Source organism: Taeniopygia guttata, chromosome 4 (genome assembly GCF_048771995.1).
Source record: "Taeniopygia guttata chromosome 4, bTaeGut7.mat, whole genome shotgun sequence".
In the NCBI taxonomy this organism is placed as follows: domain Eukaryota; kingdom Metazoa; phylum Chordata; class Aves; order Passeriformes; family Estrildidae; genus Taeniopygia; species Taeniopygia guttata.
The window spans coordinates 54,399,043-54,425,008 of NC_133028.1; the positions used below are offsets into that span (position 1 = coordinate 54,399,043).

Genomic DNA, 25,966 nt, shown 5'->3' on the forward strand with positions numbered 1-25,966 from the left:
GGCTAAAAACCAGTTTGGGAATTGCTCATCTCATGCCTGTACCAATGTTATCCATCCCTTTGCTGCTCATCCTAATTTCTGAGGAATGAGGGGCCGCTCAAGGAAGTGGGACATTTTGTTCCAGCTAGGACATCCAAAGTGGACATTTTATTCTTCCTTCTTCTATTTTTTTCTTGCTTTTCAGTCTGTGAGCTCCTGAAACTGGGAAAGAGACATTCTTGTGTTACAAACATTGCTGTTATTTAACAAAAAAACCCCAAAACAAAGAAACAAAACCCAACCAACCAAAAAAAAAAAAAAAAAAAAGCAAAACAAATTACCAAGCATCATTCTGAGCACACACTGGTAACTTTTGTCACCATGCCAGCACACGATTAAAAGCAACGCAACAGAAATTACCTTTGAAAATAACTTACCATTTCCTCTTCAATCTTTTCATCTCCTTTCACTTTGTTTTGGTTGAAAAGCAACAATAGAATGTCAGAGGTGGGAGGAAAGACATTTTTGTAACAGAATTGTGGAATATGCAGCAGCTTGGGGAAAAGCACTTCTTACCAGTCTCATTTCTATTCAATAACTCAGTAGGCTTTCCTATTTTTACGTACACACATACATGTACAAATGTGCAGGTGGTGCCAGGATAATTTTATCTGCATTTACAGAGCATTTCCTACTTTGCCTTTGTCATCCTTGTTGTTTATAAATAATATCGATTATACCGAATTTTCATTTAAGAAGCAAGTCATGCCAGGCATGTAAAGATGATGGGAACTCCTTTACCTGTGATCTTGAAATAAAAACTGAAATGTTCTGCCCTTTAATTGTGCTGTATTGCAAGAAGAAAAAGAGTGTAGTGTTGTTGCCTTGTTTCAGTTTTGGATTTCCTCTGCTTCCAAAGGAATAAAGGGACTGAAGCACTAAAGGCAGCTGGGTAGCATGCATTACTGTTGTTGTTCTCAAAGAGCAAAGGCTTTCTTTTAAAAGATTTTAATGTGTTTTACCTGCTTCCATCCATCTACCACTGTCTTGTTCCTCTGTCTGCCCTAAAATTTCACAGCAATATCTTACACAGAGGGAGCTTCACTGAATGTCATTTCAGAATGGATAAACTCAGCCAAGATCTGCAGCAACACATGGGGCACATGGGGTTTCCAGGTGTGGAGATTCAATCACTTATTTTGCACCCATTTATCAGACCAAAACCAAACCAGGGCACTCAACTGGTTGCCAAAAAACATGAACTTGGAAGTCTTCATATATATATATATATATATTTGCATACATAAATATATATGATAGATATCTTTACATATTATAAGTAATATATTACAATTTTTGAAATATATATTATACATTTTATAATACTGAACACAGTTTTAAGGTTAGCCACAATCTAAACACAAAAAAATTAATTTCATGGGGCCCTGGACAGAAGAAAATGAGTGCGAAACCTTTCCTTTTTTCATTTACAAAATTCTACCCTGGAGAGTTCTTTTTGATTTTTATTTCTGATAAAAATATCAGAAATATATTATTTTATAATGATATATTATTATATATGAATAATATATTACTATTTCTGATCTACAGGAGTTATTTCTGATTTACAGGAGAAGAGGGAGGTAGTGGAATATCTAGGGTGGGTGTCCCTGGTAGGGTTTTCCTTACTGTCCATGACACATCCTCCCTATGGAGCAATGGGGAGATGGAAGAGAATATTGGCTCTATGGGGAAATAAACATAGCTAATGACTTTGAATTTGCTGGCAGACATTTTGGTGATCTTGCTTTCACTTCTGGTGATCTCCTTTACACGATTTTATCCTTGACTGTTCACATGCATCCACTCCTTCCCATTGGTAATTGTGATTCAAGGTGACTTCAGCACAAATCAAATCCACTTCCAGCAGCACGGTCTGGCAAGTTTAGCAGTGGTGGGACAGATGTTGGTGTAGGCATGACACTAACAGATGTGAGACCCCCAAATCCTCCAGAACACCTGGAAAAAGTATTGCAATCTCAGCATGGGTGATGGCAAACATAGACCAAGAGATATTCCCATAACACACCACTACTCTGTCCCTATGACTCATCTTGTTCCCCCTTTGATGGGAACTGTTTGAGGAGCCAAGACAAATGAAGAGGATCTAATTCCTTGGAAAAAAGCTAGAGTAATGTGCTAAGCAGTGCTTAAACACTTAAAAATACTTTTCCAGATCCATATGTGTCCAGCTAAGGAACAAATAGGAGTTCAGCCCAGCCATAGGTGCAGTACTGAAAAAGCCAAAACACGGGGACTAGCAGACTCAGAAGTAATTGCACATGGTACCTCAGCCTACAGTTTCACAAACACTGGGCATCCCTGCACTGCCAGTCCAGTTTTGGTGCAGATAGTCAGAATGTAGTCCTCACACTGATAAGGTGCTAGTTACCAGGTGAAACAGTCCACCCCAGATCTGGAAAGGCAAAATCTTTAATATATTTTATCCACATATATAGATAATAACAATAAATATGATAAATGTATCGATTTAGCAATTAGCAACAATTCCAGGTGAAGGCACAAGCAAAGCAGGTAGTCAGATTTCACAGTGCCCAACTAATGGTCCTGTCCCACAGACTCACTTATAAGAGCAGATGGGACTCTCTTCTGCCTTGAATGAATTCAGCTTTTGCTGACAGTGAGTGGGGATTTTACCACTGACAGCAAACAAGAATACAGCTACTTCAGTGTACATCAGTTTTAACTAATCTTGCTCATGCTAGACTCAAGTGCAAGTCCCCTCCATCTTATTTCTACAAGCATTGAAAGGTACTTAATAGAGCCAGAAGGTCAGGGCTCTTTTAGCACTGACCAGCCATTACAGGACCCAACCACCCTACTCACAGACGACTGCAGATCCAACTTTACATAAGAGGAATAGCAAAAGGCTGAGCCTTTGGCTTATCAATTTGCCTCGTTTCCTCATGTCCCTGCATCTGTAACAAATCAGGGGATAATACACCTTTCCTGCATCCATCACCTGCTGGCTCTCGTGGCTCTTGCCCAGCCTATCTAACAATCCTGGCACCCAGCCTCCCCTTCACTACAGTGGCCTCTTTTGTCACTTGTCAACTAATTAGACTCACAGGCACATTACCAGCGTGGGCAGACAACAAGGCCTAGAACAACTACAGTTCTTTTATTTAAAAAAAAAAAGTCACCAGATGTTTACTGGGTCTTATCCAAAGGGATTTAATGGCAACCTCAGCATGGTCCCAACAGAACAGCATCTGCAAGTCTCCAAACTGTGAGAGTTCATTAATTTCTCAACAGGCTCAGGTTTCTACCTGGGGCCCAGATTTTTCTTGTTTTCCTCCCAACATTTTGACAGATATAAACAGAGGGGGATTGTCACTCACGCCACATTTCAGCATTCCGTGGCAGCTAGAACATTTTGCAAAGTTTTGGTGCATCACTGCTCCCCAACACCAGAACCCTAGTGAAGAATGCCATTGAATTTTGGGACTGCTAGGATATTGAGATTTTTATGAGTGTTGAATTGCACCTGCAGGATGAGACTAATCTAATTGGAATTATACAGTAAAAGAAAAAAAAAAAAGGGCTAGAAACTAATATGAAAAAGGTTACAATCACTAAAGGATGTGGTGGTGAAGAAGGCAAAGAGCACAAGACATATGGCAAAGTTATGGTCTGTACAAATCCTTCAGTCTAGTTCATTAGCAGTTCATCTCCACAAACGGTGCATTATTGCCCATTAGTGTGGAGCAAGATTAGTTAGCAAGTGATCAAAAAAGAAAGAAAAATAAAGGCACCTGTCTGTAAAGTATTACTGCTGTACACCAGTCATACACCAAAGCTGTCATCCCAGGTCACCTGACCATTCCCAGTCTCCAGCAGTTTAACATCCTCCATGCTTGGACTTGGTCAGCTTGGACTGCCCGCTGTTGTCTACTGCAACACATCACAGATGATTTATGGAGTTAAACTGGCTCAGGAAGCCCCTGTTTGTCCACAATGATATTCACACCTCTGTTCCAGGCCAGGGGAGACTGAGACCAGGCAGTATCTGCTACAGCAGGGCCTGGAAAGCCAGCACTGCTCATAAATCACTGCATCAAGGGAAAGGCCTTTATCAAGGCAACCCTTCTGTCTCTTCTGTATCTGATAGCCATGATGCTGCAACAAAGGCAGAAATACTGTTGCCTTCCACAGTAATTTACTACAGGGAAAAATCAGGTGGTAGGTTCAATACAAACTTGACAGTTATAACTAGTATTCAGCTGTATGCTGAGGAAGCTTGACCTTCTTACCCCACAGGAAAGGGCGACAGGATTGCTTATGGTGTTATCCTCCTATTCCTCATCTGTCACTGCCCTCCTCACTGCCTCCCCAGTTCTCTTAGGTTTTGCATATATAGCTTTTGTCACTTCTCTTTTCTCCAGACTTTTGTCCAAAAGGGAAAAAAACACCTCCCAAAGGAAGGATTGCCAGAGATGGATATCTGTGATTTCTGAGACTGGAGCAAGACAGAAAAAGAGTGGCAGCATCCTCAATGTGAAATGCATATGCAGAACAGGAATTCAGGGGGCCAAGTGGACACAGCTAAGTTCAGGCATACCTTCCCAGTGGAGGACTGCTGAATACTTTACTGAGATTTTTAATTAACTTATTACAAGCTCATGGTGATTAAAAAAAAAAAATCAGTGGCTGAAACTAAATTAAAGCTTACCTGCACATCTTTTACCTGATGCAGTCTGATAACTGGTGGGATACCTACAGTAAAGATAAATGCTTCCCTATATGTCCCTATGTCCCCCATAATTTCCTTCATCTCAGCACCTTCTCTCTGTTTGCCTCTGCTCCCTTAAAGCGTTCTCCATGCAGGGCCTCTGGCAGCACAGAAAAACTAGAAAAGTAATATCTATAGCCAGAATGCACTTCATACCCTGCTGGCTACTGCTTAGAATGTTTTTCCACCACATCCGTAAGACACGGTTTGCAGTATTAAAGAGAGGGAGGTCCTCTATAGTCAGACCATTGTGATGGAAATTATACATTTTGATCCACAATTGCTCCACAGACTTGCATGTCTGCATGCAGGTTTTCTTGGGAAAAGTCAGACAGGAATAGGCTAATACATGGGACACTTTTGGGCAGACTAAACAAATTACTTACAAGATGATTCAGTGGTAAACATGGATGGACACTCCTCCTTGGATGGGAGAGGGTCAGCAGAGCAGTTTGGTCTTGACATGGTGCATTTGATGCCTTGGTATGCCAGAGTAGGAGTGAGAGGATCCCATGGGTTCAGGGAGTGCTGCATTGACAATGTTAAACAGGCCCACACTGTGAAAAAGCCAAAACTATGCTCACCCCATGCCAGGGGCCAACCTTGGCACTTTAGGAAAAACGATGACCCAACTGTGCTTGGCTTCCAGCACAGGACCCTGGACAGCCTTTGGCCTGGCAAAAAGGCATTACAGGAGGCTCAAGCAGTACCAGATTTTTTCTCCTGTAAATGCTTAGCTGTTGTTTGGGGACCAGCTTCTGGTATCCCATTTCATTTAGAAGTAAAGACACACTGAAACACTGCAGGCTCAAGCTATCTTCTTCAGAAGAGGTTGTGATGGGAACAGCAGCTTTCAGTGTCTGAAACTGTCTAGGAAAGAAATACAAAGTCTTACTTTTCCTCAATCCGTGGTTTGACGTCTTTCCTTTTCCTTTCTTCAGAGGCTGAACCCTGGGCTCATTTGCCACACTTGAAAAGAAGGTATGTTCAGAAGATGAACACAACCCCTACAACTCTCTCCTTGACTCCCAATGTGATTTCTTCAGCTGATGGGTTCAGGGAACATTGAAAACAGTATTGCAGTGGTTGGTAACTGCACCTACCTCCTTGAAGAGGCCCTTAAGGAGCACTGCTTCAGGTTAAGGTCCTCAAGGAGCACCTCTTCATCTCTTCCACTACTAAAAAGTGCTTGTGTGACAGCTTTGCAAGGAGAGCAGAATGCAAGACACCAGCAGGCTGGCATAAGTTCATATTCATCACACAAGCTTTACAATGAGAAGTTAATGGTGGGGGAGCAGAGAACTGAAAACCTTTTTGAGACCTAATCCCTCTCAGCTCATTACTGGCAAATATCTATCTCTGAATTATGATAAAGGACCATCTATCCTCCTCTTCCTCATACACACCAGAACAGAGAGGTGGAGGCATTGGACTCCATCTGGTTTTAGACATCTAAGAGCACAGGTGCCCAAGGCTATACAATCAATGGGGAAAAGGGGCACTTTCAAGGGAAATTGAGCCCAGCTGGCTTTGGACCCATCTCAAGACAGCATTGTAACCCTCAGGAAGGACTGCTCTCACCACTGGGTATCAGAGTTAGGACACGGCAGTTCCCTCACATGCTCCCTACTGCAATAGGAGCTGTGGGGTTCTGCAGCCCTTGTAAAGTCTTGACACTTAGCATCTACCTACCAAAGCAAGCAGGCTGAGAGCCTTGCTCTTCAGGTTAAATCAAGAAAAAATGAATGTAAAATTGACAGCAATAGCAATTTCAGTGGAATGGTGTATTACTAGCAGTGTTATTGCTTCCACTGCCTTTATTAGAGTGTATACACAGTGTGCAATAATGTAATTAGATTTCACAATGTGTAATAATGATTTTTATGCAATGCAACAACTGTGCATTAGAGAGGGGAATTGGTTCCCATGACAGAGCCAGCACTAATTTTGGGCCAATACTTCATACCTGACAGTGCATCTGTTGGGTCTTAGGTCTGGGCTATAATCCAGTAAAAGCTGGAGAACAGCCTAGTGCAACATTTTTTCCACTGTGACTCCAGAAATGCCTCCGTGCTTCCTCCTGCCCCATGCCTTCCTGTATGGGCAGCACCACCAGAATCCAGGAGAACCCAGTGCACCACTCCTTCATGACTGGAATTGCTCACAGGAGAAGACAAGCCCTTTTTGTAGAGTAGGGAACATCTTTATCTACCTTGGAGAAAACTATTTAGGAGATAAGGTGTAGCCCCAACACATGAGCCTACCCAGCTGGGAAGAAAATCAGCAGAACAGCCTGAGACAAATGAGGGAAGATGAACCACCACGGGACTGGGGACTACATAAGGCCCATTACAGCAATAATAAGGAGACAAAAGGTAGAGGGATATTACAAGTGCTCCTGACCACAGATGTTCACTGCACCCAAGTACAGCTGCTGACACAGAGCCTGGCACAATTTACCCCTTAGGTGGGGCCAAATAATTTCCAGCATCACATCTCCCACTTTAGCTCCTAATGACTGGGCTGGAACACTTGTGGCATGTGCTAGAAAGGGCACAGCAGTGGCCATCAGCACATCCTTGTAACACAGTAGAGAGTAGCAGCAGAAATGCAGCCCTCAGCTCCAGGACATCCAGAGCTTGGCTAAACCCTGCCTGGACAACGGCACCCCAAAGCATTGCGAGTTGCTCTTGAAATCTAATTGTGACAACAAACATCTGATGCCTTCAGAATAAACAATTCTCACTTTCCCTCGGAGTGGACTTGTTTTAAATGCCACTTACTCTGTCTCTGCCATTAATGAGCACAAGCTGGCCCACTTATTCTCTGCTGCATTTTCCACAGCAAATCATGACTTTACTGCAAAGGCACAGAGTATTAGAGACACAATTTCATTGGCAAGATTTTTTTGCTTGTGAACCCGTTAGTATTTTCCCTGAACATTTTTTCTCCCTCATCTTGCTAGAATAGAGAATTGCTCTTTTGCAGGTCTATTCTCACTGCTATTCCCTTGGCTTGAGTGAAATATATATGAGATGACTCAGAGTTTGAACTCTCAGTATATGTTTCTAATACAAAGTCTCTATGTATCTGGGGACTTAAAACAGATATTTAATTTTAGATAAGACATACTGGTGACATCATTCCTTTGATTTCTTTGCTGGATATCTGTGCAGCCTGCACATGGTGAAGCTGTTCAGCCATAACAGCCTCATTGCTTTTAGGAAGCTGCTTAATATTCAGAAGTGTAGAGCAGCAGGCAGCCACTGGTCCTCACAGGTGGGGTTTAGGGGGAGCATACCTACAAAAATACATATGTAGTGTAAATAAAGGATATTGCAAAGAAAACCAGGGTCTCCAAGTCTCATTTTTGTGCAGCTGCTGTGCTCCCAAGGCAACAAAGCCCTAAGCAGGGGACATTAGCTTGAGGGTCAGTTACTCTTACCCCAAAGCCACCTTGCAGATGTTGCTTTATGCCCCCTCAACACACTCATTGGAGAGGTTTAATTTAGCCTCACCATCAGCGACTTCAGCTTCTCACAGCAGCAGATGCTGGCAAGTACATCCAAGCAGAAGAAAGCATGCATGTAACAGCTTCATTTTTAGCTTTACAGATATGAGGGAAAAAAAAAAAAAAAAAAAAAAAAAGCATGTCTTCATCTTATTTTGAAACATGACTAAAAGCTCATATGCATGGAAGGAAGCTTGAGAAAAAAAATCAGACTCCTGCAGCAACACCTTTTGGTTGAGACCATTTTGATGACATTACAGTGACAAATATTAAGCCCTTCCTACGATTTTATACCTTCTTACATAGCAGGTGTTATCTAAGAAGATCTAGGAGAGCTATTAGCATGGATAAACAGGGTGTAAGACAGGAAATAAAATTTAATTGCTGAGATACGAGTCAAACTGCCATACTTGCACATCAACAGAAATACTTAGTATGTGGGGTGTCTTACCAAGGGGTGCAACAGAGTCATCACTCTTCAGAACTCCAATCACTCTTGAAACATCTTCTTAAAGTTTAATCTCCAGTTCAGCCAGGAGTTATAAAACTGCTGCAAACAGTATCATCTTCATCACTTTAGCCTGCAGTGAAGGAAATCCTCCTCAGTACACACCCTTGAGCTTATTAAGGATCCTCTAAGCAACATCCACAGGTGTTCCTGTTACTTCTCCAATTAGGGACCAGAGTTACATCCAGGTGGGCACAGAGCTGATTAAAGTACCTCCTAGCCTTCATGCAACATACTTATGTTGTGTTTACCTTTCCCCCCAGCCCCCCAGCCTTTGTTAGGTGCTTCTCATAATTGCTCTAAAAGAATAATGAACAAACCTGTACAGTGAGAGAATTTGGCTTGTTTAGCCTGTAAAAGGGAAAGCTTGGGAGTAATGCAATAGCAGCCTCTTGTACCTGACAGAGCCAAAAAGAAACATGGAGAAGGACTATTTGCTGACACCAGTTATGCAGCAATTGGTTCAATGATTTTGAGGCACAGTTACCGCTCTGCATCCCTCTCTTATGATCCCACGCACTTCAAGGTACAGCTCAGGGTGCTGACATGCAAAGTTTACTCCTCTTTTCACACTGCCAGCTGGCAAGTAATTTTCCAAGCCTACCTAATACTATTGTAATTTTTTATGTTAGTAAAATATGGTTGGAAAGAAAAAAAATCACAAGTATTAAGTATGGCTGAAGACTCAGCAGTGGTGTTTCCGCAGTTCCTCAGGGAGCCAGAGATTCACTCTGACCCTGAAACAAGAGACTGTAAGTGACAGGCTTCTCTTAACTTTTTTTTCCCCTTTCATTCTTAAAACTGTGAAACAGCATAATATCTTACTAAAGCTCATTGTACATCACCTTACTGGTGTATTGGGTCAGGGAATCTGTGGGTTAATCCCGTGATGGGTAATGAAACATTACTTATAACCACATTTAAAACTTCACCTCTTCATTGCTCCACATAGTGCCACTTGCTGTATAACCTATTGTGAACTGCAGCACTCAATTCACCTTCTCTGGACACTACTCATTATTTTATAGGTCTCTAACATGTCACTTCTGTGCCTTTGCACTGAAGATATTTCTAAATGGCTCCTAACAGTAATGTTTCAGCTTTCATTTAATAAATCCTTTATGTCTTCTTATGCCTTGGTCCCTGGGAGAAGCAGTGTGGTCCAAAGAAAACACGTGCAATCAATTGGGAACCTGGGATTAAGCCTCCTTGGAATGTTATACCCTTAAACACTCATGGTAGCCCAGCCACTTTCCCAGCTGCAATGCACAGTGAGCAGATGTTTACTTTGCCCCCTTTGACCAGGCTTTCCTCAAGCAGGGGATATGACCCATGTGATTGAGACACAATTCACCTGGAACTGGGATTTTTTTGTAAGATAAGGCAGCAGAAATCACCACACATGTCAATGAACTCCCGCCTTTGCACTGGCTGGTGGCTTTCTGTTGCTTTGCTAAACCTCCAGCGTTTGTAAGCGTTGGGACATTTATGTTGACTTTGACACACTACCACTCAGCTCTCCCGTATTAGAGTTGCATTGTTTTTATGTGAAATATTGCAGCAGCTAATTGCAATTACCAGAAAGCATATACAAGAGAGCTTGTTGATTGCCAGTAGACAAAGACACTTTGGAAATCTTGGATTTTGCTGTAGATGAAAGCCTATAAATTTTAAAATAGAAACCATGTTATCGTTTACAATTTCTGTTTGCGAAGAAATTCTGCTAAACAAAATTGGCGTCTGATTAAGTAAACATTTACACATAAATAAAAGAGTGAAGATCTCTTCAGTTGTTGAGATGCAGCCAGTTCAGTCTCTCGTAAATAATACAGTGATGAATTCTGGCGTTACAGTGCATGATAAAGCTACCTAGGCTCAGAGTCTTAGGCAAACTAATCCATACGCATGAATCAATCAGTTCATTTTAGTCATACCAGCGTTATATAAATGTCACCAAAATCAATGCCTGAAAGATATAACAGATTAGTAAGTCCTCATGCGGTACATCTAACTGGGATGCAAACCTACAGCAGATAACTTCACGCTGAACACATCCATACAAGTTTGAGTAAGTCATTTTAATAGAAAACTCAAGGGCAGGCCTGTAATGAGCAGGCGTGGATGAGAAAAATCTGGTGCATTATTAATTTCAGACAATGCCGAGTTCTTTTTCATAATGTACATTTTATTAATGCTTTCTGTGATAGCTTTTCATACCATTCACCACCAGGAGTACAGTAATTACAATGTATTAAGATTCATTCCATGCCTGAGGAGTAAGGAAGTCCAGTTATGATATGGAAAGCAAGTGAAATGTCAATCCGTATTGACACAGGGCTGGATTAAATCAAAACTCTGCCAGGTGGGGTTGGTAACAGCACCTCCTACACACAATTTTCAGTGATTATCTGCCTCCCCCTCCTCAGTGCTCATCTCCACATGTGACCTGTGTGCCATCAATATGGATGCAGTGGATGGGATTCATAATTTTTATTAGGACTTGGGGCTGGTCTGGCACATCTTCACAACTGTCAGTTGTGGGGTGTCAGCCTCTTTTAGGGTTGAAGAGAGAGAGAGAAACTTTGAAGGTTGTTGTAAACACCTCCAAGAATAACTGTTCTAGACATAAAGGCAAGAGTTTAAGGTACGAGATCAAGGGACAGCCTGGGAAGAGGAACTAACAGTGAGTGCTCCAATGAAAAAGAAGCCACTACTCAACCCAACTACCGGAGTCCTGCTTTCCTGCAATCTAACAAAACCAGGGAATATCTTCTTTCCTGTAATTGCTGCCCCTAAATTTTCCCATGCTGCACCTCAAACCTCCCCAGGGTCAGGAAGCCTTGGGTTCAGGATTTAGCATTGCCCTTTGGGGCCCTAGAAACATAAGAAAGGTCCCCTCACACCTGTGAAAAATCGTGAACTTTCAAACATTTTTGAGTTATTTATTTTGCTTAATACACTGGCTAACTTTCAGCACATTTCCAGCACAAAGTCAGGGTGTTTTGCTCATATCTTTCACTATTTTTCTCACTGGAAATAAGGTTAACAGCCTTCACTGGGGAGGAAGCCACAGCCTCCCCAAGATGATGGTCACCTTGCCTGGGAACACTATACAAGGCTGCAGAAGTGGGAAAAGGAACAGGTGTCCACATGTGGCAGATGAAAGCACAGTGCTGCCTGCGCAGTGGTTTGACAAATTAAAAAGTGTCCTGATAAATATATATATCACTTGGCACTGGCAGTTGTTTGGTGTTAATGGTAACATGCACAGCTGTATGACAGGAGTTATTCAAGTATTCAAGTGGAAAAGACTCCTTGCAGCTCACCTTGGACCACTGCAAACAAGTTACCATTCTAGATGCCCACACCCCTCAAGAATTTGAGGCAGCTTTCAATTTCTGTTGGTATCCCACTGCCCATTCCTTGCAAAGCTAAAGGGGCTTTGGTCCCAGGGCTGTATTAAATAGTGCAACAGTTGTTTCATGCTATCTGGCTTTTTCATGGGGAAGACACTTCACCTTAGCACTGCTTTCCTGTAAAATGCTAAACTGAAGAGAGATTTCTATGTCCAGAGAAAGTTATTTGGGGTAATTTGCAAATATATCTGTAGTCTTCTCATGTATGGACTTTTTCCTAATTTCAATTTCTAATTTAATTATCTTTTCCTAATTTCCCTGCACTGCATGAATCTGAACAGTTGGACTCAGGGTAAATAAGGCATAAGTAAGCTTTGGGTGGTGAATGATGAAAGGGAAACCCCAAAGCTCCTGTCCAACTTCCAGGAGGTGCCATCCTGCCAGCACCCAAGCTGGAGTGCGCCTGTTCTGCTGGCAGTGCTTGCAGATGAGCACTGCTGTGCCACAGCAGGGGACAGCGGATGACAACTCAGTGCACAGTAGAGATTTATCAGCTCTCACTCAGCTAACACCATCCTCCTGCCTGCCAAGCCTCTTGCCCTGGAGAGGTGTGGACACTACTCCACACTCATGCTACTAAAGCTGGACCTAGCCGTGTTACTTATGACTCCCCAAATGTGTTTGGGTGGATAAAGCGCAGTACAACACACAGATCCATTTTCTTTCCTCTCTCATGGACACAGCTACACAGACACAGGGACCTGCACTGGTTGGCAGCCCCCTGAACCAGACACAGCCTTGCACATGTGTTTGCACAGACAGAGAACTGCACAGACAGGCACTGGCTGACATGAACACAGAACATGTCTAGGCATGCCTCCATTTACCCAGCCGAACAGTTGGCCCAAAGCCATTAATAAGCCTTCAGGGTTTGTTTTTTTAGTTTTTTTCCTTTTTTTTTTTTTTTCTTTTTAACTAACGCTAAAAGCCTGGGGATCACCACGCTGATGGGGTTTGCATCCCTCTGATGATTTCTGCCCATCCCACCCTCCCCCCTCCCACAACTGCACCCAGCAGTCCAAGTCCTCTGTGGGCTGTAGCTGATTATTTACATCAGCGGAGTCTATGGGAACAATGAGTTCACCCTGTTGACAAGGACTAGGGAGAAATGTCTGCTGAATCCTCTGCTGGACAGGTCCATCCTCCTTCAGGTGTCTCCTGCACCTGCGGCGATGGCAGAGCTTGATTGTGAGAGCCCACGCCAGCCTCCAACAGGCAAATCCCATGGATTCCCATATATCCATCCCCAGCTGAGCTGATTGAGAAACGCTATCTTCAAGATACTAAGGCTCATTTTTTTTTCTCAAAAAAATATTTCTATTTACACAAGACAATAAAATCTGAGCAGCTTTCCCCCAAGAAGCTTTGGCCAAGTGGAGCTGCTGCTGGACACATGCGCCTGTCCGTATTTACAAGCAACACCTTCACTTGACAGTACTCTGCTGGCACGTTCAGCTTCTTCTGGTGTAAGGACTACTTCTCTGTCCCTCTGGTCCTTCCCTTGTTGGCTCCTCGCACTGACAGGTCTGTATTTACAACAGCAACCTGGATCCAGCAGGTTCTCCTTTATACAGCCCAGCTTGAGGGCATGGAGAGAGGCTCAGGATGGTGGATTAAGCACACTCAGCCATTTTTTAAGTGTTATCAAGTTGCAAAGTCAATGTTTGGAGCAGGTGAAACGAATTTCTTATTACAAAAGACAATTTTCACCTGTTCTACTCATCTTCAAAAAAGAGACGAGCGGCCAAACACCAAGGGCACATCCCAGGGTGCTGCCATGCGCGGGGCAGTGGGAATCTCAGCCAGGCTGTTCTCTCCTTGGGGATGCAAGGGTTTGCTGAGGGTTTGGTCGAGGCCAGTTTCTCTGGCCTCTCCTGTAGCGCAATCCCAAGTGAGGGATGGGTGAGCTGAGGCACAGAGGAGCTGAGGCGGTGCACTGGCACGGGCTGGCCGGGGCAGGCTCACAGCGTCCCCAGGCGCTAGATGACACTGTCCTCCATGGTGACTCGCCTGAAGACTGGCTCCTGCTTCGGCGTCCTTCCGCCTTCTGTGAAAAACAAGGGGAGAGCAGGTAAATCCCCGGAGCAGGACGCTGCAACCAATAGCAGCTATTTTCAAGATAATTTTAATCCCCAAGCAATGCAGGGGATGCCTGGACTTGCCTTGAAAAGGAAGGCTTGCTCAGGGAAGGTGAATGTATTTGTGGGTGAGCATCCCATTGCAAACCTCCTCCCACCCTTTTTGCTGAATTTGGTGCTACAGTTTTGCCTGGCTTTGGCCCCATATGAGCCAGTAGTTTGTTGTGCAGCAGCATCAGCCACTGCTGCCCATTGCTCTGCAGAGGAAGAGTGACACTGAGGTTCCTCTGTGCTCCTCTGTGTTTAGCACATCCCTGAGCTGCAGCCACCAGTTTGTGTCAACACAACAGGGCTTATTTGAGCAAACTGCGTTTTCTATTGTGTCCCCCCACCCCTTAATAATAAATATTCAGTATAAATGACTGCAGAGTAAACAGATTTGATATCAGACATTATCTGAAGGGCACTTTACATCCTGAGTGCTCTGCTTTACAGCTGCCTTTATAATCACTGCAGCCCAAAGGAGGAAAGTGCCTCCTTTCACAAGCTCATGTTGGGAGGACACAGCCACACACACTTTGGGGTGAGCTCATGCTCAGGCTTTTTTATAAATAATATTTCAGGGAGATTTTAAGATAGGTTAATCACATTCAAGAAGAATCAAGAGTTATTCTGGAGAAATTTTCTAAGTATAAATAATTTCACTCTGTTTCTCACCCTCCCAAATATATGTTGCTCTCTATGTCATCAAAAACAAAGTGATGGGGGCAGAAGCAACAACTTTTCAGGCATCTCCCAGCTTGGCCCTTTCAGCTGATCTTTTGGGGTTTTTCTGAGGAGGAGGGACTTTCATCCTTTCCTTGTTGCTCATCTATTTTTCTTCTTTTTTTCCTAAGTAGTGGGATGCCTTTTTTCCTTTCATTTCCACTGCTGTGAGCTCAGTGGTCTGCTTTGCACTGCAGTACAAACTGCCAACAGTGGAAAATTCCTGGGTGCACAGTGTGTAAAGAAAAAAGAAAACCAAAAATCCCACCTATTTAATATGTAGCACTCTTCCTGGCTGTTATCAACAGCAGCTTAAGCAATGAGGCCTTTTATCTCTAAGTTTGAATAAGCAAGCAAGGAAGTGGGTGAGGGGAAGGTGACCAAAGGGCAGAGCTGAGGTTCTTGCACTGAAAAAATTATCCTCTTCTATTTATGAAGAAGAGACCCTCTCAAAAAAAAAAAAAAAAAAAAAAAAAACCAAAAACAAAAAAAACAAAAAAAAAACCAAAAAAACCCCAAAAACCCAAGAAAACCCAAAAAAAACCAAAACAAAAACCAAAACAAAACAAAATAAAACAACCAAAAAACCCCCACAAAACCCCCCCACCAAACCCAAACCAAAAGGCTGCTTTGTGGCAAACCATTTAAACTTTTTTTTTTTTTTTTAAGGTGGGGAAACCAGAGACTGGCCAGAGCAGGCACCTGATAGCCACAGCAAAGCTTTAGCTTGCCTGAAATATGCCTTCCATCACACATGGTTCTAATTCCCCATGACCTTGCAATTCTCTCCAGATGCCTACAGAAAGCACCTGAGAAACTCTTTTTGGCATATTTCAGTCAGAAGGCAAAGCCTTGCCAGAAATTAGGGCCTTTCTCTTTTAATATCCCCCCACCCAAAGTCCATTTTCCCATACCCCCTTTGCAGCTTTTGTGCAACCAAATCCTCAGAGATGCTTGGGGCACAGCGGTTCTGCTTCCCAAGTAGAATACCCAGACATCCTCCACCCAATTTGCTGACTGCTTCGTTTTCAACATTCATGCTCCAAAGCTATTTTTCAGTGGATATTATCACAGACTCATGCCCACTGAAAGGCGAAGCCTTTGTGGGACACAAAGGCTGCAGGGCCATTGTCTGGAGTGAGGTTTTCTACCACAGGGACCCAAATTTAACTCTGCCTGAAATGCCTTCAAGAGAAGTGGGAGAAGATAGGCTCCCAGATAAAGATAAAACAGTTTTATTATTGCCATAATTTACCCATCAAGCACCCTTCTTCTGGAAATAACCTTTCTAAAGTTGTAACACAGGATGCAGTCCACTGAGATATTTGGTCATCTGTACAAATATTGCCATCACACCAGCTGAGGAGGTTATGCAGCAGCTATGTTTGTGTCTTAGAAGTTGCTGCTTGGGGTTTTAAGCAACACTGCTAAAAAAGCATTTGCTTCCAACACATAATAATTGCTCTCTATACCAATATTTTTTATTTATTGAGGTTTTAGCTTGGATTTTTACAAGTGTACAGTGTATTTAAGGAGTAGAAATATAAGAAAAGAAAGTATGTGCAGGGTAAAGAAATGAAAAGACAGAAAATACTTAGGATTTTTTTTTTTTGTTCTTTGCATTTTCCTGAAGAAGACTATCACCATCTGGCGTACCGAATACAATAAACAGTAAGCACCTGTAAAAAGCTATTTTGATGTGAAAAAGGAAGATTTCCAAACTATCCTGGCAAGTCTCGATATTTCAGCTTTAAACAGACTGCCTCTTCTGAACTGGGATGACAAATGATCTGGTGTATGATCCATGCATCCCCAGGGCTTGCCAAAGCCTTTGGAAGAGCAAAAGTGGCCTTAAGCCAGCTACCTGTGCTGAACAAAATGCCCCTCATCTGGAAAGGGGAGTGCTGTTGCCTTCCAGGGGCACTGCAGTGCCCTCCCCTGACTGCACGGCTAATGCTCCGCCCAGGACAGTCCCTGAACAACCCACGGCTGCCTTTCCTGGGAGCACTAATCACAGATTTTATCTGGCTTCAGCTTTACACTGCAGGATGTCCTCCACACCGTTACCAGAGAGCCTGCAACAACGTGACATTTATATAATGTTCATGAGCCCAGACTATTTAAACCCTAAAATATTAATTAAATAAAATTTGCATAGAGTGTAGCTGAATGCAGCAGATAGCCAAAAATAAAGTACTTTTCTTTCTAAAGGTAAGGAGGAGATCAGGGTGTGATAGATGACCAAGCTTGTGCTCATAGGCTTTCCTGAGACAGGTTTTTAATAAGATGAGCTATCATTCTATCCCTGTTGATGAGGCAATTCTTCAGGGTATTACATTCTTCACTACCTATCTCACTATTGTGAGATCAAGGGCAGTGTGAAAGAGAGGCCAGCTGGTCAGGCAAGGGGGATGCAGGCAATAGGGACACACTGACCCAAAAGAACCCCGAGGAGCTCAGTGCCTCCCCCTATCATCACTTTTTTCCCTGGCCCTCTGAGGTATCCCACTGCTTATTATTTGGGGCAAGGGAACAATGAAAAAGATTGGTAAACAGTTACAGACGTTAAGGAATTAAAAGCAACCAACAGGCAGAAATGAACAGGACCATGGTAAGCACTATTGCCTACAGTGCCACAAAAGCTGTGATGAATAGCCCCAGTCCCAGCAACCCTCCAGCCTACATGGTTTTTCTTGGTTTTTCTTTTGCCTTGTATTTCTCCTTCACGTTTCAGGGAGATCTTACAGTCTCTTCTGGCTCTTGCAGAAAATGGGTGGGAATTGTCTGCTGTAGTCAAGGAGTCGTTAAGCAGTAAGCTGATGTGTCAGCTCTTTATGGTCTGCAATGGGATTACACAGGAAAAATAACTCAGTCCTGCACAAATCAGCAGCGAGTGAAAAAAAGGGATTCATAACTTGTAAAGCACCCTAAGATGATTTTCAGGAAAATGCAAAGCATGGAGCCTTGCACTTCTCCATCCCACTCTCCCCACCTGCAAGAAAGGCTTTCTGAAGGGGCGACTCAATCAATGGATTAATATTAACAATTCTCACTCCATACATGCCTGTCAGCTCAAGCTTCCCAAAGGTGACCCTGTGTTTCAGAAAATGATCTGTGTATCAGCTGATATTCTCATCAGATCAAGCACTACCTGTTTGCCTCTATTTTGTCTGTTTTCAGCTGAAAGTGGGATGTTTGCTGCACTTGAATGATAAAGCTTTAATCTTCTCCCTATAAGCCAAATCTAGTTTGGTTTTATTTCTTTTCTTTTGTTAAATGGAGCCTTAGAAAAGATCCCTTGAGTACAGGGTTGATTATCCCTTTCAACCCAGCCTACATAGTTATGTGCCCCAAGCATGAGTATGGATTTAACATCATAATCACCACTGCATTTTCATCAAGCTTTTTCTCAAACTCTTGCCTTAGAAGTTTTGCAGCTCTCCCTCATACCCCAGGAGCATTTTAGGCACTGAGGACTTAACAGTGAGCTGATTTTCACATGCTGCAGTCTGGACAGAAGACACCATTGCCAGTCACATAAGAATTGTATATAGTGAACTACTTATCAACAAGCACCAGCTTTTACCATGCCCATAATCAACTATCTGACATAAAAATCTATTCTCAAGGGGAAGAAAATGCCAAAAATAATCTGTGTCCTGCTCCCCCTCATAAAACATTGCCACTATATTACAGTCTTAAACAATTTTTGGCTTAATAAAATTAATACTATATTTTCCCTCTATTTTGTGATTCGGCTGTTTCCTAAGCCATAAGAAGCACCAACAGTGAATCCTGTGATGTCAGAGCAGCCTTTGAAACTGAAATAATCAGCTTGAAAAGAAACAGCATTTTTTAGCCATCAAAGCGCTAATAGGCATGAGTAGACTGGCAAAGAGAAGGGATGGAGAAGAGGAGAAAAACAGTCTGCACACTGATAAACCTGAAATACATAAAAGGGCTAGGGAAAAATGTCCATTTGTAGTAAAAGAAGTTAAAAGATTTTCCAGTAGGACAAGCCCATCCCATAGCAAATCCACCACTGGTTTGTTCTTGCAGAGTTTCAGAAACACTGGTAAATGCTGTGTTCATCACCTGCCTCCCGCTTTACCATGATGGTATTTGCTAGAGTGTATTTCACCCTCTGCATGAACTCAATTCCACCATACCCCTGAAAAACTATTTTTTGAGTCTAATACAGTAAAAGAGTTTTTACTTTCCCCAAAATAAGAAGTATTTCAGTTATTTAAAGCCTCAGCAGCCTCTATTAGGCTGCTACATGAATTGCTGTGACCACACAGATGTGAATAACCTGCTGTACCTGCAAGAGTGGATCCACCATGCACTATCCACTTCCATCACTGTTGGTATGGATAATAAAATGAAACAGGGAGGCAGCATCAATAGCAGCAGCATAACCTGGCTGGCCAGTGGCTACTCTGCTATGAAGTCAGGTGGTTCCCCAATATTCCAATAGGAAATGTTCCCTTGCCAAAACCTAGACCTGGCAAGAGGCACTGCTGTGACCGGTGCATGGTCCCACATGGAGTTTCTTCTCCAAGATGTTTTGGCCAGAGTGGCTGCAGGAAGGACTCAGGTGACTTGAACCAGACTCTTTTGTAGGCCACGGATTCCACCAAATACCACCAGCCCTGGTTCTCTTGCCCAACCAGACCCTGCTGAGAAACACCAAGCAGCACTGCCCCAGTGTGAGGACAGCCCGGGATGGGGTGAAACCGCTCCACTGATCTGCTGCTGTTGCATTTATCTTGTTCAACATGTGCCTCACCACCTGCTCCAAGCCATTTGGCTTTTATCCAGCATGACAGGACTTGGATAGGTACAGTTTAGATGGAGGTAGCACCAAGCTCCTAAGCCCAGGCCATGGGAGGGCTTTGCAAGAAATCACTGAAAATTCATTACCAATCATATCCAGAGGTGGTTATTTCCCCTGTCAACCTTTCCAGTCAATTTTGTGGCTTTCTGTATTCCTGATTGCTCTCAAGGGATTTGAAGGGGGAGGCTGGAGGAGAGCAGCAAAGTGCCAGTGGGCCATTGGCAGAGGTGGGGCAGGAGGGATGATGTGGCCAAGGATGGTGAAGGCGCTTGGCATATGGCCGGAGCAAGAAAATAAAGAGACAGCAAATAACGACCGAGAAGGCCTAACGGGGACTTGTTTTACTCTTTGACATGCTACCAGCAGTTTTTAATCTCAGAAAACCGAAATTTAAAAAAAGAAAAGAAGAAAATTAAGGAAAGAAAAATATTACAATGATTAAAAGATATGACACATGAAACACTATACTCAAATAATCCGTGTGTCGTCGGCTACTTTATACAGTAGGCACAAAACAGACCTAGAATCACCTGCAACAAATGTCAACCAGTGTTGTTCTTGCCCCTAAACAAGTACCACCAGCCTGATTTTTCTAGTCAGCCACAGCTGCATAACCTTTGTGCTTAAATTTCTCAGCTTAGGCCTCCTTTCTTCGGCATTGCTCACCCATGCTGCAAGGAGTGGAGACTCATACTGAAGAGATTAATGGAGAGAGGAACAACGACGACAAAAAAAGAGAGATTAATTGTATAGTACATACATACAGTATCTTCTAAATCGTGATCAGTTGTTTATTGGTTGGCAAACAAGCTTCACTTTTACAACAAATATTAGTAATGAGGTCATTCAACTGCTGAGACCGTACAAAATGGATCATAAATTAAAAAAAAAAAAAAAAAAAAGAAAAGAGAAAAAGAAGAATTCATACTCCGTGCTGCTAATTTACCTCCAGAAAGCCTATGTTACTTAAAAATCCGGTAAAATAAATAAATTTCCTGTTAGGAAAAATAATCAAAATAATGAACAGAGGACCTTTTTTTTTTTTTTTTAAATTAAAAATCACTGCAAAGTACTTTTTAGCTCACTATGCGTCAATCTATTTTCTTCTTAACCACTGCAGTACAAGTGCCTAAACCGGGGACCAGACTGAGCTGAGAAGGCCCTTTGCTCCTCCAGGGAAATGGCTGTCTCCTGTAGAACCCCCACTACGACTACAAAACCTCCTCTCAGTCCCTGGATGTGACCCGAGGGCTTGGCTGAGGGGCTGTTGGCCAGGATGCTTCACAGGATTAGTGTCAGGATCATTGGTTGTGCACTGACAATGAGGAAGTTTGCCCTGCTCTAGTCTGCAAAAAGGTCTGCTGGCAACATGCCGGCTGAAAAAGGTTATACAGTGATGAAATTAAAAGACCACCCCGGCTGAAAAGAAATGGTGATGGTGTTACTAAAAATGGTCCTTAGAAAGTGATGTTTGAGGGTGTTTTCTTTTGCCCAGTGAGTTTTTCTACTGGGAGGGGAAGGGGACAGAGGGAAGGAGCAGTGAAAAAGGCAAAACAAAATTAAAAAAAAAAAAAAAAAAAGAGTTATGAAAAACCTTGCTCCTACTGGTAGACAAACTTACAAGACCAGCACAACAGAAAAAAGTTCTTATTTTTTTTTTCCACTACATTAACAGGGACGCAAGTTCTGGAGGAACAGAAAGCAGACTATATGTGCAATGCTAGTATCTGTACATTACATAGAAATTGTTTGTTTCTCTTTTTCTGCCATTAGTTTTTATCATCCGTTAATACAGCAAAATGTAAAATATTCCTTTAGCACAGGATTCTAGGATTCCCTTCCATCTCATTAAATTTGTTTACATTTTGTTTGCTCCTGCAGCAAAGGGCGCTACAGTGAAACCAAGTTGTGAGTGACCATAACCCATGGTGTGATCTGGATTGGTAAGAAAGAGTTTTGCTAGCTTGTTTTACGCAGCGCTCCCACCTAGATGCGTCATCGCTACTAGTTTCAAATGCACATTTTTGGCCTTTTATTATTTTTTTCCCCCTCTTAAATCAGGTCCTTGGTATTAAGAGCAACACAGCATCAAGGACTATTTAAACAAACACGGCATGACTTGAGAAGGCCATGAAGTGTGCCGTTATCTATCTCTTTCATTAACATAATGAAGTCTGTCTGGAGGGAGGAAGGATGGGAAGATAAGGGGGGCACAGAATTTACTGTCCTCTCCGGGCCGGCCTAAAAATTCCAGTAAAAAAAGTCTGAGAATTTCCTTTTGAACATCATGAAGATTTAGAGGAGTACACACAATATTACCACTGTTTGGATTAACTCAGAACAGTAAACCGAGTGTTACGGAGAGGCTTTTAGTTGTCTCTTTGCTTAATTTTTGCTGAATCTTCTATAGACTAGTGACCAAGTGAGCGGGTCCTTTTGCATTGCCGTCCGGAGAGGTTCCCTCTTTGTTTGGTGGGACTATAAAACCGTCGCTGCTGCCTCGACCTAGCTGGTAGTAAGTGTGTAGTTGATGGACGTGGTTCCTGGAGCCAAGATTGGGCATGCTTTTGTAGTAAACATCGTCTGCATCGCTACCGCCGCTTTTCGCTGGTGGAGGATCGGTCTGGGTGCTGGCGGTGACGCTTTCCGTCATGGGCATGCCAGCCAGTGCGGGCATACTGGTGTAGAGAGAATCCCTGTTGGGCGACTGCAGGTCGTCCGTGTGCTCGTTGGTCAGCAAAGGGAAAAAGCTCTCGCTGTTGTCTTGCGGGATGCGACGCCGACTGTAGAGGTGGGGCTGGTGGTTGTCCGCTGAGTACACCCGGGGAGGCAGCAGCGGGGCGTCCGACTCCTCATGGATGAGCTCCAGGCCCAGGCTCTCCTCATGGGTGAAGGAGGTGGCGTCATCCAGCACGATGGCATCGTCCTCGCTCCCGCCGCCCACGCTGTTGACGAGTTTGTTCATCAAGTTGCGGCTCTGCTCGCTGGAGCGCTCATGGTTGTTCAGGTAGGAAGGGATGTAGTTGGAGGTGAGTTCCTTCAGGATCTTTTTCTCGAGGGCGTTCTCCGTGTGGTTGTACCCACGGTCAAGGATTTGCACGCAGTTGCTGAGGTACTCGCCGCTGGCGATGCTGTAGCTGTTGCCGTGATTACCATTCAGTGGTAGAGTATCCGTGACACTTGTATCCCTGGCATTGTTCAGAAGCCCCTCTGAAAAACATTACACAAGAGAGGGTGACTTGTACAAACAGGACACTCATGCGGGATGTGTACACTCAAACCCCCTTCCTAGGCTGCCGCAGCTGCTGGGACTGGGCAGCAAGGAGAGCGTTGCAGCCAAAATGGGAGGGCGCAGCTCCATCTAACCAGCTGGTGGTCAAGGGCTTCCCACCAAAAAAAATGGAAAGCACTGTCAAGTGTGTGACTTGATGTGGCAACATCCAGCTGGAAGGATAACCTCTCCTGGCCAGCATTCTTCTACAGCTCTTGCGCTCTATGTTTTCCTGGGGGAGCTGAAAAATTCATGACCCTGGGCTGGTCCCAACTGCCCTGGCCCTAGGAACTTTGGAGGAAGGGGGGCAATTCCTCCCAGCTGAGGGAAAAGTATTTGCAGCCCAGGCTAATCACTACCAAAACTTTGTTTGGGAGTGTATCCTTCCTAGAGGAAAAAAAAGTCTGCTCTCCCCTTTCGCCAGGCAGGCTGTCAGGATAAAGACATAAGGACTGAATGGCAGGATTCAGGGAGTAGCTAGGGGGAGGCACAAAGTGCTTCCTGGCACAGGATTTTCTGTAACAAAGCTAAATGCCCTACCTCCTTTGACTTAAGGGCACAACCAAAATTATTTACTCCACATTAGCCAGGTGGGGATTGTCTAATACAATTTATGTTGGAGGTTCTGGGGTCTTGTGAAGCCTTTAAATATAGCTCCTATTCCATTTGCAAAATTAAAGCAGTGGGTTCAGCAGAGGTTACAGCAAGTACCATCACTGCCATGGTATGGTGGGCTCATGGGAACATGAGACAAGTAGCAGGGTCTTGGGGTGTCCCCGCTCTAACTGCTTATTGCATCTGCATAGGTGTCTCAACGCTGACAACATGGGGCTGGAGCTCAGCTCATTTCCAAAGGACTATGGGAGATGGCAGGGAAGTGCTTTGAAAGCAATGCCAGCATGGTGGGAATGGGTGAACAAAATCAGGCCCAGCAGTTAAACCATCATGCTTTCTCTTTTGGGATCACTGGTCTCCAGGCATGGGGATGCATGAAATAACTTATCAACCTCTCAGCTAAGGGCTTCAGGCATTGCCAAAAACCGGCAAGCAACTCCCAGCAAGGCACAGTGGATCAGAGAAGCCATTAAAGTGACAATTTCAGATGAACAGTTGCTCATACCATGCTTAGTACATGGCATGTGTACCTTCTGAAAATACAGGATTCAGTCTATATCTGCGATGGAGTAGTTGCTGTATGTCAAGGGCTGGAAAGTGCTACTGAAGGCTTCTTCTTGCTTTTGAATGAAATGCCCCAAATGTGTCGGTCACCTTTTGGGTTTCTGAAGCTTAGAGGGCACTGCTGTATCCTTAGTTCCCCAGCAAATGAGGGAGCTATGCCAAAAAATCAACTAGCCATCACAGACATAGAGCAAAGCCGTTGATTTTCACAGTGAAAGCTCTCCAACCGAGTCACGATGCTTGCGGAGAAATGAAAAGTGAGCATTTTTGGGAGAGGGCTGTATGTAATGGGTGACAGGTACAACAGCATCTGTTTGATGGTTACGCTGAGTAACGTATGCATTGAGGCACTGAGCACTGCGCTCCAGCTGCCAATGCATAGATCTGGGGTTTGGTGCAGAAATAAAATGGGAGGCATTGCAGGTGAGAACAGAGTGGGGGCTGCAATGAAGCACACCGTATAAAAATGCCATGAGCTCACAAATAAAAACATGAAGTTGGAAAAAAAAAAAGCATACACAACTAAATGAGAAACTATGCTGGGTAAACGATACCACAAAAATGAGAAATAAACAAAGGAAGCATCATCTAATCTCATCTATATATATATGTACACTACATATATATATACATACATACATACACACGCATACACATATATATACATGTCTATTCATAGTCTTCTGATTTCAAAACTATGAGATTAATTTCCTTTATTAACTACATCATCTATATGTGATGCAATAAAAGTGAACTAAAAAAAATTACATTTGATATGCAATGTTTAGCTTTACTCCCATACTTGTCTCTCTGTAGGGCTCTAAACGACAGCATGAAGAAAAGGAAAGAAAAAACAACAAGTAAGCTTACAGCGACAGTAGGAGAAACATGAGTAAAAAGCAAATTGATGATATGCAGAAAAGAGAGTTAACGGAAATAATTTCCACTGCCCAGAATACATGAATTTGTTACAAGGTTTATTTCACGTTAAAAATATTGACATTTTAGACAGAAAAAAAATATTTTACGCGCAATAGTCAATAGTCTACATTTTTATTTAAAAAAATATCACATTTAAACTGTTTTCCAATGTCATTATAAAATGTTCAGCGTGCAACACAAATGAAGAAATAATGCCAGGAAATTTAAGAAAAGTCTAAAGCTGGTAACGGTCATGCTTGAAAAGACAGGCACTGTCATTGTCACTTCCAAAGTCTTAAAATGAATGGCTTTACTTACTGTTAGGTATAATAACCCCTGGTAGCTGAAACTGAAATCTGTTTCCTTGCTAAAAATGTTTTGCCGTCCATCTTTTGCAACAGTGCTTTGTAAGAGTATGACTTTGCTCATCATGGGGCTGCTGGCATTTTACAAACTTTGGTAAGTCTGATTTTTACTTTAACCAAACATATGGCAAACTACATGGACTTGGCAAAAAAAGAAACAAACAAACAAAAAAAGAGGGATAGTAGTTTAAATAATGGCATTGCTAAATGAAACTATTTTAAAAAGGCTTAAAACAGGAGAAGTTAGAGAATAAGATGAAGAGGCAGTGATAACACTCAGCTTCACACTTTTCAGTGGTCTGTGGCATGCTGGATTTTTAAGT

The 25,966-nt window shown here is 43.0% G+C and overlaps 1 protein-coding gene across 33 annotated transcripts in view; it reads right to left on the reverse strand.

The window, feature by feature from the left end:
* Positions 1 to 10,975: 10,975 nt before the first annotated feature.
* Positions 10,976 to 25,966, reverse strand: part of ADGRL3 (adhesion G protein-coupled receptor L3) — a 490,266-nt gene continuing 475,275 nt past the window's right edge. For 14 of the 33 annotated variants that reach the window (XM_072928616.1, XM_041716089.2, XM_030271742.4 and 11 more), the window contains 2 exons: positions 25,160 to 25,177; positions 20,225 to 23,117 (listed from right to left, as the gene is read on the reverse strand). In XM_072928616.1, the coding sequence (XP_072784717.1) occupies positions 22,312 to 23,117; positions 25,160 to 25,177 (824 nt within the window). In that variant the 3' untranslated portion in view covers positions 20,225 to 22,311. Of the gene's footprint in view, positions 14,275 to 20,224; positions 23,118 to 25,125; positions 25,178 to 25,966 lie in introns of those variants that run through there. The other 19 variants (XM_030271743.4, XM_030271763.4, XM_030271762.4 and 16 more) reach the window with 4 other exon arrangements.